Source organism: Aquarana catesbeiana, linkage group LG04, assembly GCF_042186555.1.
Source record: "Aquarana catesbeiana isolate 2022-GZ linkage group LG04, ASM4218655v1, whole genome shotgun sequence".
Lineage (NCBI taxonomy): Eukaryota > Metazoa > Chordata > Amphibia > Anura > Ranidae > Aquarana > Aquarana catesbeiana.
This window is the reverse complement of record NC_133327.1, coordinates 91,326,156-91,343,926: the sequence shown is the minus strand read 5'-3', so window position 1 is coordinate 91,343,926 and position 17,771 is coordinate 91,326,156. Positions and strand designations below refer to the sequence as shown.

Genomic DNA, 17,771 nt, shown 5'->3' with positions numbered 1-17,771 from the left:
CTGCACAGAATGAATGGACAGGAACAGCTCTGTACAGAACTTCCTGTTCATTGACAAATCAAAGCGTAATAAACACTGTTTACTATGGTTCAGTTATTCGCTGTATCCATTCAAAAAAGGAAGGCTCAAAAGTGAAAGTGACTGTATAGCCACTAATTACTTTCACAGAGTCGGTGCCCCCTCTCATGGCACCTGGGCTCACCTGCTCTTAACAGAAGCCCAGGACTGCACCACACGTGGGGTTTCACTGCAAACTTTAGAGTAAGAGCAATAATTTTAGCATAAGAGCTCCTAGGTAATCTTAAACTGATGAGCTGCAAAGGCTTTTAAAGTGTCACCTATGGAGATTTTTGGGTACCATCGTTTTTGCAATATCACAGGCACGCACAATTTTAAAACTTGACGTGTTTCTTTTTACTCAATAAAATCTCATCTTTTATATTTTAACCACAAAATGGGTATTATATTGGGTGTGTTTGCACTAAAAATTAATTTAGGATATCCTTCCTGAAAATTTGCTCTTGATAAACAGTATTATTTTACTCTACAGGGTCTTTTTTTTGCAAAAATTAAAAAAAAACTACTCTAATGCCAAAATAGTTAAGTTGGAACTCTACTGATCTCATAAAAGGAGCAGCAGGGGGATTACTAAAGGATGACTTCAGGATTTCTATGGACTTATTTACCAAATGACTGTGATTATATATTTTGTACTAATTAAACTTTTAAGGGCATTTCTTTTCTGGACTCATGGATTTTAATTATTATTGAAGTGATCTTGTGCATTTTCTTCCTTTTTTTATACATATCTTTTTTCCTATAATTTGTAATGCTGCATATTCACTTGGGGGCTGGGGCACGTAACTAATAAGTAGACCTTGAATTCTGATGCATAGTATTCTTTAAATGATCATTCAACCCAGAGGTGATGTTTTGGATAGAAATGGTTGGGTTTTATACTAGCTTCTTCAGAAAGCTTCAACATTTTCATGCAAGGTCCGCTTTAAGACATTTAAATGGCAAAAGAAATTGACTGATTTCCTTAACTGAGCATGTAAATGCTGTGTTGCAGTGACTGTATACGGTTGGGTTCACTGGACACCGTGAGGTTCTTCTTCCAGCTGGTTCCTCCGACGGGAATCCTGGATAGATTGCTGGGTGAAGACTGAGACTTTCGCAATTCCTTGGAAGCCCGAGGGCTCTTGCAGGAGGAATGGACGATCAGACTTGAGCGAGAACGCAGGGACACAAGATGGCTTACTGTGATGCAGTTCAGACCACCAATCAGCGTAACCGGAAGGACAAAGGAAACAAATGCATTGACCTAAAATGATAGAAAATAAACTTAGAATGGTCTATGGCATAGAGCAGAGGTTCCAACCTGTGTCAGTTCCTGACCTACATTCAAATACTACAAATGGTAACAAGTCATGCAAGTATGAAAATAGTAACACTAAAAATAGTAAAATGCAAACTGAAGTTTGTGGACCTTTGTGCTGTTCCTGGCTCGGTCTAAGCTCTCAGAGTGGTGAGTATGATACCTCTTTTATTGCAGAGAACATCCATCTGGAATCCTTTTTGTGACTGACAGGGAATATGGAATAGTTAGAACCCCTGGCATTTTTTTCAGTTTTTTTCCTTATGTCCTTTTAAAACATAACAAAAAGTAAGAGGAAATCTCGCAAAAATTAAAGCGAAAGTTTTCCTCACCTACTGTTCAATAACAGCAAGTTTGGACTTTCCATCACTTTCTGTCCCAATGCTAAAAAGGTTACAAATATAAATTAAGAGAAATAGTAATAAAATGGGGACATAGTAATAATAAAAAGTGATTCTAACTCTTTCCTACATAGTTTCTTTAGCTTCCCCACACCAATGGGACTTGTCATGCGATTAAATAGTTTTGAATCGCATGACAAGTTGCACCCTATTGTCTGAAATTAAAAGCGGTCAAATTGGTGCTCCATTAGTACTCCAACTCCATCAGCGTTGCACCGCTTTTTGAAAGTTGTTCTTGCAGTACTTTTTGCAAGTTCAGGTGCGACTTGCATAGACATCTGTGCATGAAGTCTCAGATGCCTTCCAAGTAGCACCTGAAGTAGTGCCAATTTGAAATCGTGCTACTTCAAGTCAAGTAGCACAATTTCAATGTCACGATCAATGTGACCAGGGAAATAGTCAAACATTTTGACTAAAGAAGCACTGAGGCTACATACAGTATACAGCACTGTGTTCTGGGTTCGAGCCGAGACCTTCCTGTCTCATACCCGGAACACAATAGAATCTATCTGAGTGGTGCTCAGCCATTCATAGAAAACAATTTATTCTAGCAATGAATACAAAGCTTCCTCTGATTGGCTAAGTCAGGAAGCTCTGTATTGATTGCTAGAATACATCACCTTCTTTGAATGGCTGAGCACCATTCAGATAGACTCTATTGTGTTCCGGGTATGAGACAGGACGGTCTCAGGTCGAACCTGGAACACAGTGCGGTATGCTGTATGTAGCCTCAGCTACATACAGTTTATACTGCACATCCAGCAGCTGCACATGTCAGTGAGGGACATAGTTCAATTGGGCCAGCTTGACCCAAATAAACTATGTAAAGTGTAACAAAAGCTGTAGTTCTGCTTTAAAACTTGTGGCTCAAAAGAAGCTAACATACTTTGGAGAAGAAGCAGAAGAGCACTTTATGGCAAACTGCACCATTTCAGCCCACTGGTCCTGGCCCAGCAATCCATGCGGTCATTGGTTATACAGATGTAGTGCCCTTCTATAGTTAGGTTGTGAAATTAAATGTACTGTAGTTCTTGGCTTCACTGTGGTGATTGATTGTTTTGGTTTGTTTGGGGCTTCCTGAGCTGAGAGTTTGATTCTTCCCACCTGCCTCTGAAAGAAGTTTCTAGAGTATAGGGCAAAGAGAGTCAAATGTTTAGTGTGAATTTATATCATGCCCCAGCCAGTCCCTGAAAGAAGGCATCCAGAAGGTGGCTAGAGAGGTGATAAATGTTTGGGAAGTCTTGCCAGAGTGTTCTTTTTCCTCCAGGGAGGGTTCCGGTTCTCATGGGGCTTCTATCCCTACAGGCAGCTTTACTGAGACAAGAAATTGCAGTCTGGGCCTCAACAGCTGCTGAGCTGAGGACCTGGAAAAGATTACTGGTGGGCATTGCTCTGAAGTCCTGGTCTGGAGAATGTTGTTGTTATCTCCCTCAGTGAGGATCTACCTGTAGATGCTGGGTGGTGTATAGTTTCTGGGACACTGTGAGTAAAGACCTTGCTAGAGACTAGTTGTGCAAGGGCCAGAAGGGAACTAAGTACCAGAGGTTGCTAAATGGACTGCTGCTGTGGGGTCCTAGATATAATGGCCATTCCCTGTTGCCTCCAGGAAAAGCTGCTTTTAGAAGATTAGTGAGTTAGTTAAGTCTGTCCTCCCATTATTGTTATTGATTGTTTTGAAGTATCCTGTGACCCTGAACCCCACTCCTGTAGAAGGTCGTCAGCAATAAATATAAAAATTACATCTCCCCAAACTAAGCTTGAATTGTCAGTGTGTCTGGGACTGAGCTTGTGTGACTGGCAGCCTCTGTACTGTGGAATTTTAGGAAGTGGGTCATACCAAGATAGGGTGCAACATGGGCATACGAAATAGGACATTTCCACACACACTGCAGTAAGAAAGAAGAATTGGGACCCGGCCTGTCATAATACTGTGATTTCAGGTTAGAAATCTGGCCTTTTAGTTTCGTTTTTTAAATGTATCCAGTGATTAGTTAAAAGGTAAAAGAAAATTGGTTGCAATTGGTTAATGGAGTTCATGCATCCTTGTTGCTCTTTGGATTATCATATTTATTAAGCTGTTCTGTATGTTCTGTAATTAACACTAACTTCTATTTTTTCTACTCTGACTGGAGGAGAGTTTTTCACACAAACATTGTTAAAAAATGGCATGAATGAGGCAGCTGGTGCAGTAATTAATTCTGCACTTAGGAAGGTTATGTGTCATATTTGCACGTAAAAAAACTCTTCAGCCATCTGAATTTATTAAAAAAGAAGCAGGATTAGAATTGAATCTCAAGAGATAACCTGTAGGGGAAGTAGTAGAAATGGTGATTGCTTTGCCTTATGTCAGTCACCCGCTACAGTGACGTTGAGGAAAAGGTACAGACATGTACAATCTGTATCCATGCATTGTCTCCTTCCTACTGACAGCAGCAGGAATGGCCACAATCTGCCATCACAATTGAATATGCAGTTCAGTTTTGGTCAACAATCCTCAGTAAAGACACTGTTGGATTAGAAAGAGTTGAGTGAAGGGCAAGGAAATGAATAAGGAGGATGGAGGATCTCAGCTATGAGGATCGATTAAATACCGTACATTACAGTTATTGACTCTGGAGAAGTATGGGAATTCAAAAAAATAAATATTTATACTTACCTAGGTGGATGCATCATTGGTTTGATGCTGCATCTATCCCCCGTCGGGAAAGTTCTTCCTCTTAGCACAAGGGAGTTAGAGGGAGACCAGAGAGCACCTCTGTCTAGATATACAGTATGCCTGCCAGCTGGGGGCCATACCAGCAGAGATCCAAGCCTGAGACTCGGAGTGACGACACCCAGGGGCCGCGAAGCACCACCCACATCACAGCACCTGCACTATTTCAGCAGGGAGATTGGAGCATCCACTCACCCTCTGCTTCCCACCACTCATCACTGGAGGCTTTCGGGGAGGTACTGAGGGGGCCCTCCTTCTACAGTGAGAGGTCACTGCAACATCCCAGGGACTGATGAGAGGGCTATTCACCCATAGCTGATACTGCTAGCAGGTGACTAAGTCACTGAGAGCAGGACACCAAGTGTACCCTATCTATATCACATTCTATACCGCACTTACTCTAAACCTAGACTGCACCTATACCAACCTAATACTGCATTGTACTGAACCTTTACCGCATCTGAACCACATCTACCTTGCACCTGTACCAAGACTTCACTGTACCTATATTTTAGTGAGATTGCCTGGGACTGTCGTTAAGTTCAAAGACGCTCTTAAAGGGCCACAATGATAGCTGGGAGAAGAACATCTTTTGTTCCCCTGCCCTTTCCGCTATCATCCTCCTTTTTTTTTCCGTACACTGCATACCCAGTCGATATAGAACTAGCATCAACACCATAAATGCACTCTGGCAGTATAGTTCCAGCACTCGGTTGATTAAACTTTACCACTGCACTTATGGTGGCCTTGCTACTGTTTATGCTGAACTGAAAGCCAAATGTCATCTTATGCCTAGTCCTTACTGTTAATCACGTTGTGTGCTACATTGTGTTATTACCATTGTTAATCCATTTTATGCATGCGTAGTTACCAACCCTATTAGGTGATAGTATATTCAGTTGCCTTTACTATCTAGTTTAGTGCCTGTTTCCTTTAATAAAGCACTACTATTGGGTGTTAAGTATTATTTTCAGTGATTTCCTATGATATTTTATGTTTCTACACTTAACCTGGTGTGTCAGAAGGGCTGAGGTTCTTGAGAAGGTTAAGGCAAAAAAACACAGGACCCATCCTACGGCTCCTACGGCATTAGCACTACAGAGGATTTGATTACAATGTACAAATATATTAAAGGTGACTTCAGTAACTGTAATAAACTGTTTACTCTAAGGTCCTGAAAACAACATGCAACCATGGTTTAATCTTAGATTGCGGAAAGGGTTCTTTACTGTTAGAGTGGTTAACATTTTGAATTCCCTCTTCCAGGAAGTGGTGCTAGCTGACAGAGTTAACAGCTTCTAAAAAAAACTTTTAGATTTCTCCCCCAGGAAGCAGAATAAACAGGGATATGAGAATTTTTAAGAGAATAAAAATCACACACACATAGGCTGAATTGGATGGGCCTGTGTCTTTTTATCAACCTTTTAAAGTAAATATAGGGAGCAACTGTAGTTTCTGTGGTGTGAAGTAGTATAGACAGCATAGTGCTGTCTTGGTGCTACAGAGGAGTAAAGTAGAACACGCCTATGTCCAGGCCAGTATTTCCATACTGGAACCTATAGGCACACAACCTTTGACACTCTAAATAACACCCCTCTGTTAGGAACATCTTTTTAAACAGGATCAGGGGAAATCATAAAGAAAACCGTCAGCCGGCACAACAAAATGGCCTGTACTTGCAGCTGATTCATGTACTTGTAACAGCCAGGTGGATAAATTTGAGGTTGAAGTGTCCATGCTGAACACTCCTTGATCAGTGTACTTCCTTCAAAACCACTATGCCTCTCACACTGACATGCTCATGGCCAAGTTGTTTTGTATTGGGCTGGGTGGAGCCTGATGGGGAACTGAGAGAGTAGTTTCCATCAGGCCCACCTAGCTGTTATTGACAGCGAATGGCAGTGGGCAGATCTGTAGCTATTATTCAGTTCAATAACGGCTTTCAAACCCAGGCGCTGGCATGCACCCTTAATCAAAAATTATGCTCACATCATGGGGAGCTAGTCTCTCAATTCCCCATCAGACCCTGTCTAGCCACTGACAAAAATGTCCACAACTCCCTGGTTTCCTGGACATGTCCAGGGAAGATACCTTTCTCAGTTTCCCTCCCTTCCTCAGCAGCTTGAAGAGGCTACACCTGATGAGGTAGAGGTAGCTGGATAAGTGATTTGCAGCCAGTAGAGCAGCCCTGTATTGTTAGAACAGGCGTGTTGGCAGCTGGACATGAGCCTAATAGCACATAGATTTTCCTGAAGACCCTTTCCAATGGCTACCAGAGTATTCCAGTTCTAGCAGAGTGGCCCTTTGTCCTTGGATCCCTCCAGATGTTCACATGGACTTCACTGAAAGGAATAATATTTGGGATATCACAAGTAGTTCTCTGTGTTCTGAACTGTTCCAGTGAAGTAGTGACTGTCAGGTAGACTCTCAGTTGCTAAAAAGTCTGATAGAGACTATGCTATGAAACCACATTACCCCAACTGAGCCATAGAGACATTGCAGTGAAAAGTCCATGTTTCTGCAGCTTTCATAATCAGTTTCATATTATGTTGCAATGTATATATGTGCTTTGCCATTCTTAGCCTGTTTTGCATGATTATTTCAACTTTGCAACTCTTCAGTTAGTTGTACATTACAGTTACTTCCTGTCAGATCATTCTGTCAATTATTTATTCTGTTATAGCTGTTTCATTTTTCTGTTTGGAATGGGAAAACTGAGCATTATTAGATGCACTTGAGCCTCTAATACTTAAGCAGCAATGACCTTACTTTGGGTATCAGAAACTGAAATCATATTGCCAGACTTGTAAGTCATTGCAATGTCATAGTTTTTGCATACTAACACAAAATTTCCCCAGTGCTCCATCCAGTTAATCAGCACAGAAAGCTTAATTAAACTGTATCTACCAGTTTAGATTAAAAACAGAAGTTGCATACATTTGCAAATATATTTTAAGCCACACTGCTGCACCAAGGAACCTCAGCAAAATGTGTCCCCCAATTCTAAGTGATAAGAGCCTGACATTATATAGCAATGCCTACACCGAGAGCAGGCTTACCTTGTGGAGTTAGCCTTATCCTTATTCAAGGCACAGCAAAACACTAGAAGTCTAGGATCACTTAGGGCAGCTGAAATCCCCCAGTGTATTGCACCAAACAAAGCAAAAATGGCAGGCTCTGAAATTAAATTTCAAATAGCAATGGGAAGGTACTTATTTTTTCATTTTGGATGAAATAGATGCAAGACTGCTCTTCGTGATTATTTCCAAAGATTTGTGATCTGATTCTACAAGCAGAGTATCTACTACAGGGGTAGGCAACCTCGGCCCTCGAGCTGTGGTGAAACTACAAATCCCATCATGCCTCTGCCTCTAGGAGTCATGCCTGTGATTGTCAGGGTCTTGCAATGTCACATGGGACTTGTAGTTTCAAAACAGCTGGAGGTCCGAGGTTGCTTACCCCTGATCTACTACTACCACGCTGGTCATTGACCAGTGCATGAATATTTACCTGTACATTTTCTGGCTTAAGAACCTTGCTGTGACTTTCTTAAGTTTAAGTATGTACACCCAAAACTTATTTAGTAAATTTATTTACTTATCATTTAAAAGTTTAAAAAAATACAAAGGGATATATAAAGGGAAATGACGCAAAAATTCAAAACAAATGACAGGTTTCAAATGAGAGTAAGACAAACTCAAAAATGCTTCCAATGTGTATAGCCAGGTGATGGACTTCAGAAAGATGGAGAAGGAGACATTTTCCTATTTAATATCAGTTTAATTTCACTTTTTGCTCTTATGCTGAATATTGTGTTGCACTGACCCTCCAGTTAGCAGAGTGAAAACTATAGCCAGAAAAGCCTATGGATTCCTATGCAAAATGTTGTGGATCATGGGATTTGAAGTCCATATTAAGCCACGTTGTTAAGCTTATGGACCCTTTGCAGGAGAAAAGGGGCAAGGAGGAGCAGTGGAGCTGCTTTTGTGAAACTGCTCAGCTAGACTCTTTCTCTTGGAACCAAGGGAATGAGAGCACATCTGATGCATACTAACCAGACTGCTGTGAGGCCAGACCAGCAGAGACATCCTAGGGAAATCAGCACAGACCACAGCAATTGCATTTGCACTGTTTGGCAGTATAGTTCCTATGTTTGGCAAAGAAAGCTTTATCATTGCTCCATGCCGCACTTTAGGTGACCTTGCTACTGTTCATGCAGACCTGGATGAAGTGTCATCTTATGCCTAGTCCTTATTCCTAATCACCCTGTATGCTAAACTTTGTTATCACCATTGTTAACCCATTTCTATGTTGACCAAGATACCAACCATATCAGGCAAAATAATATTACGTTTGCCTTTACTAACTGGTTCAGTGCCTGTTTACCTGATATAGTACTACTGAGTATTACTTTCAGTGACTTTCTGTGATATTGCATGCTTTGTACACTCAACCTTGTGTATCAGAGGGGCAGAAGACCAGAGACTCATCCTAACCAGCGGTTCTTACAGAGTAGCGCTACATATATTAATAGTAAAAAGGTTAACTCTGAGCATGTAGGCCCTTTGCAAAATAATTAAGAGTTGGTAACTGGGGCCAAAGAGAATGCAAATTGATTAAATACCTTTTTTCAGCTCTGTGTACACAAAGGAAAATGGGAGAACTCAAGTCCATATTAGGGATAGTTTTTGTATAGCCCCAAAAAAACTCCAATGGCTTAAAATTGAAATGGTCCGGAAATATTTAGGTAAAATAAAGGTAAAAAAAACACCTGGACCAGATGGCTTATACTCAAGTGTCTTCAAAGAGTTGAGCTTTGTTTTTTCAAAGCAATTGAGAAAATGAAGTTCAATGCTTTCGAGCATGCGTCAAATTGTTTCCAAGCATTCGTAGGAATTTTGCGCGTCGGAATTGGTACAGACGATCAGAATTTCCGATCGGAACTTTTTTCGACCGAAAAATTGAGAATGTGCTCTCAATCTTTTGCTGGAATTCCGCCAGAAAAAGTCAGATGGGGCATACACACGGTCGCATTTTCGGACCAAAAGCTCTCATCAGACTTTTGCTGGCGGAATTTCCGCTCGTGTGTACGGGACATTAGTCAAATGAGTAGCTGTGGATATAGTATACTTCGACTTTGCAAAAGCATTTGACGCAGCCCACACATGGCTAATGTGCAAGTTATAGTCTACACATGCTTAGAAAATTTGGTTTGTAAATAGAAAACTGGTTAAAAGACTATATTTCAGGGAGTAGTGATTAGTGATTCATACTCTGAATGGTCTAAAGTTATAAGTGGTGTACTCCAAGGTTTAGCGTTGGCACCCTTACTTTTTAACGTATTTATAAATGATATGGAGTTTGGGATTTAAAGAACCATTTCAGTCTTTGCAGATGGCAGCTATGCAGTGAAATAATGTCCTTACAGGATGTCTCCAACTTACAAGCTGACCTCAGTGCATTATTTAATTGGGCAACTAAGTGGCAAATGAGGTTTAATGTTAATAAACAGCTGAAGGAGTCAATGAATGAGAAGGATCTGGGGGTGTTGGTAGATCACAAACTTAATAATAGCATGCAATGTTAAGCCGCAGTTTCCAAAGCGAGCAAAATACTTTCTTGTATTAAAGCAGTATAGACTCCAGAGAGCCAGAGAGATAGAGACATCATTTTGCCCCTGTATAAATCATTTCAACGATCTGGAATATGCAGTTCAATTTTGGACAACAGTTCAAAAAACGATATAGGAAAACAGAGGAGGGTGGAGAGAAGGGCAACCAAACTGATAAGAAGCATGAAGAAGCTCAGCTATGAGGAAAGCTTGGCTGAACTGAATGTATTTTCTCTTAAGAAGGGGTAATTAAGGGGGCATATGATCTCCATGCATTAATACATAAGTGGTCAATATAATGAATTTGGTGTACATTTATTTACTTTCAGGTCGTTACAGAGGAAAAGTGGGGACTCTTTATATCTGGCGGAAAAGATATTTAACCTTCACATATGAAAAGACTTATTCACAGTAAGTGCTGTAAAAATGAGGATTAGACTCTCTCAAGAGCTGGTTCTGGTTAGTTCAGTGGATAGTTATAAAAAATAGCTGGATGCATTCCTAAATGCACAAGTTATAACTGGATACTAACATTTTTAGGTGATAACACCAGGGGTAGTTGATCCATAGAATATCCAATTGCTTCCTGGGGGATCAGAAAGGATTTTTTCCCCTCGAGGAGTCTTCAGGAAAGGAGGAGGGGTTTTCTTAGCTAGGCACACTGCATGCTTGAGCCAAGGGCTGATAGATTCCAGGAAGTAAATGCTACATGAATCATTTGCTCTTACTCAAGATGGCCACGGCCAGATATGCTAGGGGGGTGATTTACAAAGTGATTTCTCAGCAATTTTATCCATGGAGACATGGATGGATGGCGAGTTTGCTCTGAATAATAAAAATGAATTAAATAGCATTTTTGGTTTGTGGTGCTCAGATGCACTGTAGTTCCACTTTAACTATGAGTAGGTAAAGGATAAAACTCCTTTTTGCTTATTTTTTCTTGCTTGTGTCCCATTGTGGTCTTCCTCTCATAGAGATGGAAAAAGAAGTAAAAATAACTATCTTCAAAGTGAGGAGAATTCCCTTTTAGACCACAGTCCCCAGGACAAGCGTTCCCATTGGGAGATTTCCCCTCTATTCCTGTTCCAGGGACATCAGTAACATTTTGTTTTTCTCATCATTTTATATTTTTGAAAATGGTCTCAGAGAGGCCAAATTCCCCCAGTGAGGTCAAAAACAGCAATAACCTGACAGAGGTTCTAATTAGGGTTGCACCAATATTGATACCAATATAAGTGTCCATACTAAGCATTTGCACGACTAGCGGTACTCATGCAAATGCTCCGATACCTAAAATCGATACTTTCAGTCTCAGTTCTTTCAGATTTCAGCGGGATTCCCCCACTGGCAGCTGAAATGTAAAAAAATAAATAAAGCTGGATATTATTGGTTGTTAACAACTTCAGCCCTGGAAGGATTTGCCCCCTTAATGACCAGGCCATTTTTTGCGATACGGCACTGCGTCGCTTTAACTGACAATTGCGCGGTCATGCAGCGCTGTACCCAAACGAAACTGATGTCCTTTTTTTCCCACAAGTAGAGTTTTCTTTTGGTGGTATTTGATTACCTCTGCGTTTTTTTTTTTGTGTGTGCTATAAACAAAACAAAAGAGGCAATTAAAAAAAACAAACTTTTTTTTTTACTATTTGCTATAATGCATATCCAAAAAATATATATATAAAAAAAACACATTTATTCATCAGTTTAGGCCGATATGTATTCAACATATTTTTGGTAAAAAAAAAAAAAAAATCGCAATAGGCGTATATTGATTGATTTGGAGCAAAAGTTATCAAGTCTACAAACTATGGGATAGATTTAGGGACTTTTATTTATTTTGTATTGTTTTTACTAGTAATGGTGGCGATCTGCGATTTTTAGCGGGACTGCGACATTGTGGCGGACAAATCTGACCCCAAATGACACTTTTTGGGGACCAGTGACATTATTACATTTGATCAGTTCTAATAAAATGCACTGATCAATGTAAAAATGACACTGGCAGGGAAGGGGTTAACACTAGTGGGCGATCTAGGGGTTAAGTGTGTTCCCTAGGTGTGCTCTAACTGTGGGGGGATGGGCTGCCAGGAACATGACAGAGATCACTGTTCCTGATGACTGGGGACGTAGATCTCTGTCATGTCATCTGGCAGAATGGGGATCGGCTTGTTTAACCTCCCTGGCGGTATTCCCGAGTCTGGCTCGGGGTGGAATTACAGAACCAAAAGCGGTATCCCCGAGCCAGACTCAGGATCGCATTGCAGGATCCAGGAAGAGCTTACTTAACTTGCCCCCGGGATCCTGCGATGTCTCCCTGCAGTGTGAGCGGCTCGTCCTCCGATCGATTCATCACAGAGCCGAGCTCCATTCCCTGCGAGAGTTGCGACGCACTGGGACGGAGAATGGTGCCAAATTCATCTGTATGAAATTCAAACTGTATGAAATTATTTCACATCCCTTTTGTCCCAAGTGGTTTCTCCAGTGCCCTGCATGCAGTTTTATAATATAAATACTGTTCTTTCTGCCTGGAAACTGGAGATTGTCCATAGCAACCAAAACTGTCCCTTTACATCAAAAGTGGTTTTAGACCAGCTAGAAAACAGCGATAATAAATTAGAATCACTCGCGGAATTAAGCGATAGTGATTTGTGTGGAGATCCGTCATCAAACACTGAAAAGTAATGACAGCGACAATTCTGCAACTGAGCAAATTTCAGTGTTTTTGAATTGATTACATTATTGAATAATTTTTATTATTATTATATTATTATTTGGTATAATTATTTATAGTTATTTATTATATTATAATTTATGATTTCGTGTTTCAAACTTTATCATACCCGGGATGTCTACTAGACTCTTGTTTGGACAGATTTAAGTGAGTTATTCCTCAGAATTACAGGCCTACAATATAAAACGCCAAATTTCCATGCAAAATAATTGTACCGCTTTCAGCATCAAAAATATGAAATAATCATACCGCCAGGGAGGTTAAATAAGCAGATCCCTGTTCTGCCTCTGTATTAGGCGATCGCGGGTCGCCGCGGACATCGAATCCACCCGACATGCAGGCACGCTCACGCATTTAAATTGTATTCTTTACACGGGTTTAGAGTGCCTTGAAAAAGTATTAACACCCCTTGAAATTTTCCACGATTTGCCATGTTACAACCAAAAATGTAAATGTATTTTATTGGGATTTTATGTGATAGACCAACACAAAGTGGCACATAATTATGAAGTGGAAGGAAAATGATACACCCTGTTCCAAATGATTATGCCAATGATATTTTTTTCATTTACCTAAATAATTTATGTAAACAACAGTCAGCATAATTCTCATGTTATCAACTATTAAGAGTACAATTCAAATTTTATTGAACAAACCTCCTAATAATAACCGTTTTGTTTTTTTCAAAATAAAAAACTTACAATACACTGTTCCAAATTATTATGCACAGTAAGTTTCAAAACACTTTATAGGTTGTAAAGAACTTAAAATTGTCATTTGTTGTGTTTGCAGCATATTTACTGAAATCAAAAGCTATTTCAATCAAACTTTGAACAACGTTTTAACTTTTTAAACATTTTAACAGGGCACATTACATTTTAACATAGGACCCCTTATTTGATAGCAGCTTCACAAGTCTTGCATCCATTGAGCTTGTGCGTTTTTGGACAGTTTCTGCTTGAATTTGTTTGCAAGATGTCAGAATAGCCTCCCAGAGCTGCTGTTTGGACATAAACTGCCTCCCACCCTCATAGATCTTTTGCTTGAGGATGCTCCAAAGTGTCAGGTAAATGGCAGAATCAGGGCCTGCCAGTATCGACGCTTCCCCATGCGCCTGCCTGGTAGAATTGCACAGCAGCGCGTATCGTCACTCAATTGGCGGGTACGAGCGCGTGTCCCGAACGGATTAGCTCACGTGCGTGCGCGCACAGCGAGACGTTTCCCTGGCGGGCCTATATAAAGATGGCTATTTCCTGTGTTTGTTGCTGGTTTGTCATTTCAGCTCCTGTGATCCGTTTCTGAACCTGTGTACCTGTGCCTGCCTGTCGTGACCCGGATTGACCTTAACCTCGCCTTGAACCTCTCCTGTGTTTGACCTCTGGCTACCTCCTGGACTTCTTTACCTGCTTGCTCATCCGTGTTTGACCCTCGGCCTGCTCTTGGACTTTGTCTCTGCCTTATCCCAGTGTTTGATCTCAGCCTGCTAGACTACCCGTGTTTGACCTTCGGCCTGCTCTTGGACTTTGTCTCTGCCTTATCCCAGTGTTCTGATCTCCAGCCTGCTGGACTACCCGTGTTTGACCCTCGACCTGCTCTCGGACTTTGCCTCTGCCTCTCCTCAGTGTTGGAGCCTCTGCCAGATCATTCCTGCCTGTCTCCTGGTGTTTGACCCCTGGCCTGTCCTTGGACTCTTGCCTTGTGTTTGACCCTCTGCAATCTCTGCCGGCTTCAGTCTTCTTCTCCAGACTCCTGCCTAGCCAGTTCCAGTAAGGTGTCAGCCATCCAGCGCGGACCACCCTCTACTTGAAGAACCTCCCAGCTATTCTACTACCTTCTGGTGACTCATGCTCCTTCGTGCCCGATACCCGCTGTGTCACTTCCAGGGGGTGTCGTGCGCCCATCTGCAAGGGGAGCCTCTCTCAGCAACTCGGCCTTGGTGAGTACCTGACAGTACAAACCAGCCATGAGTGAGGCCGACAGAGTTGGCTCTCCCCTCGAGGCACTCTGTCAGCAGGTTTCAGCCCTCACCCAGGCTGTTCAGAGACTCCAGGACGGCTATTTCCAGATTGAAGGCCGCCTTCAACACCTAACTACGTTTCCCAGTCCCTCGGACACCATGTCAGCATCTGCCAGTGGGACATCTTCCTCTCAGGATCAAGCTAACCCAGCTCCTGCAGTAGTAATGACCCTTCCTGAACCCAGGGTTCCCACTCCGGAACGATTTTCCGGGAACCGGAAGAAGTACAGGGCATTCAAAAATGCTTGTCTACTTTACTTTGCCCTCCAGCCCAGGACTTTTTATTCTGAATCTGTGAAAGTAGGTTTTATCATCTCTTTACTATCTGACGAACCACAATCCTGGGCTCACAACCTTCTTGAGCAGAAGAGTCCCCTCCTTGTCTCAGCAGACACATTTTTTGACTCCATGGCCCAGCTATATGACGATCCACAGTGCACGGCCACAGCCGAGTCCATCCTGCATACCCTGACCCAGGGCAAAAGACCAGTGGAAGATTACACTGTGGAATTTCGAAAATGGTCTGGGGACACCAATTGGAATGAGGCTGCTCTTAAATATCAATATCGCCAAGGTCTCTCAGAAACCCTAAAGGACGATTTAGCTCGGGTAGATGCCCCGGCCTCTCTGGAAGATCTGATCCAGCTCGCTACTAAACTTGACAGACGCTTACGGGAGCGTCGCTCCGAGCGTTTCCAGTCCCCAAGACCCATCTGGTTGATGCCACGGGTACCACCTGTTCCTGTACATTCTGCAGCCACTTCCTCATCCTCCAATGGTGAGCCCATGCAATTGGGTTTAGTTCGATCCCCACTCTCTTCTGATGAAAGACTCCGTCGGCGCCAAGCTAACCTTTGTTTATACTGTGGGGAGGCCGGTCACTTCTTACCCAACTGTCCTGTTAGACCTAGTAAGTCCTGTCCACAGTCTGCCATGAACTTTCAAGTTGCTAGTTCCAGCCAATCTCACCTTGTTCTCCTGGTCTCATTACAGGTGGCAGAAGAGGAGATCCGGTTGCCGGCCATCATTGATTCAGGAGCCTGCAGTTGTTTCCTAGATGCATCTTTAGCCCAAAGTCTGCACCTTCCTCTACAAGTCAAGGAGCAACGCCTGCAAATCCATCTGGCAGATGGGTCCCTACCCTGCTCTGGGCCTGTGACTTAGGAAACTAAGCCTATTCTCACCTCCACGGACTCTGGCCATTCAGAACTTCTTCACTTTGACATTATAAGCTCACCTATGTTTCCCATCATTCTGGGGTTCCCGTGGTTGCAGGCCCATGATCCTCAGATAAATTGGAGCAAGAAGGAAATCCATTTCTCCTCTACATACTGCTTCCAGCATTGTTTTTCACCAAAATACGACAGAACGGCTCCTTGTCTAGCTCTACAACCAGTACCAGATAACCTTCAACATGTCCCCGCAGCATATCATGGATTTCTGGACATTTTTGACAAAAAGAAAGTGGGCAGTCTGCCACCCCATCGACCTTATGATTGCCCTATTGATCTCCTACCGGGGTCCGAGATCCCTTTCGGCCGCATTTTCCCGCTATCAGAGATCGAATTAGAAGCCCTCCGCTCCTACATCAATGAGAATCTTGAAAAAGGATTCATCCGTTCTTCTTCCCCAGCTGGAGCAGGAATCTTTTTCGTTGTAAAAAAGGACGGATCCTTGAGGCCTTGTGTGGACTATAGGGAGCTTAAGAAAATTACTATCAAGAAGAGGTACCCGCTCCCTCTTATTCCTGAACTTATCCAGCATCTCCGAACTGCTCAAGTATTTACCAAACTAGATCTCCGGGGAACATACAATTTGGTTTGGATACGTGACGGAGACGAATGGAAGACAGCCTTCAGGTCCAGATTTGGGCACTTCGAATATTCGGTGATGCCCTTTGGGCTCTGCAATGCTCCGGCTACTTTTCAACATCTAGTCAACGACATCTTCCGTGAGTATCTGGTTAACTTTGTAATTGTTTATCTCGATGATATCTTGATATTTTCCACCACTTTAGAAATCCATCGTATCCATGTGAAGAAAGTGCTCTCGATCCTCAGAAGACATGGCCTATAGTTAAAGGGGGAGAAATGTGACTTCGAAAAGGACACCATCCAGTTCCTCAGGTTCATTATCTCGGTAGGTGGGGTCGCAATGGACCCACAGAAAGTTAAGGCCATCCAGGAATGGCCAGCTCCCGTAGATAAGAAGGGAGTGCATCGATTTGTTGGCTTTGCCAATTTTTATCGCAGATTCATTAAGGGATTCTCTTCCATCATCTCCCCTATCTGTCATGAAGATCCTGCCAGTAACCGGCGTCCCAGGTGCACGGGAACCCAGCCACGGGTCCCATTGCGCATGCGCGTGCGTTCACGGGTGCGGTCACGCACGGGCACGCGAGCGCGCACTCCCGCTGGTGTCAGGCGGGCTATTTAAACCTGCCTGTCACACTCCATCCCCGCTGTCTGCTCTACAGCGTTCTGTGAGTGTTATCTGATCTGATCTGTGTATCCTGTTATCTGACCCGGCTTCCTGTTTGACGATCCTGCTATCTGCCTGCACCAGACCCTCTTGGCTTGCCTGACCATCCCTCTGCATTACCCCTGGTACCTCTGCTGTCCGAACGTTACTGACCACCGGCTTGTTGACCCTCCGCTGTGTTCATCAGCTTCCAGTCTGCTATTACCTGCTGTTGTTCCTGGTTCCAGTCCAGCGTTTCAGGCTACCTTCTGCTGTGTTCCAGCCCAGCGTTCCAGGCTATCTTCTGCTGTTGTTCCAGTCCAGCGTTCCAGGCTATTACCTGCTGTTGTTCCTGGTTCCAGTCCAGCTTCCAGTCTGCTATTACCTGCTGTTGTTCCTGGTTCCAGTCCAGCGTTCCAGGCTACCTTCTGCTGTGTTCCAGCCCAGTGTTCCAGGCTAT

The 17,771-nt window shown here is 42.7% G+C and overlaps 1 protein-coding gene across 1 annotated transcript in view; it reads right to left on the bottom strand.

Annotated features, from left to right (window-relative positions):
• Nucleotides 1-17,771, bottom strand: part of NTSR2 (neurotensin receptor 2) — a 94,711-nt gene that overhangs the window by 53,717 nt on the left and 23,223 nt on the right. Inside the window, 1 exon segment of the mRNA XM_073625368.1 lies at nucleotides 1,048-1,324. Within this exon segment, the coding sequence (XP_073481469.1) occupies nucleotides 1,048-1,324 (277 nt within the window).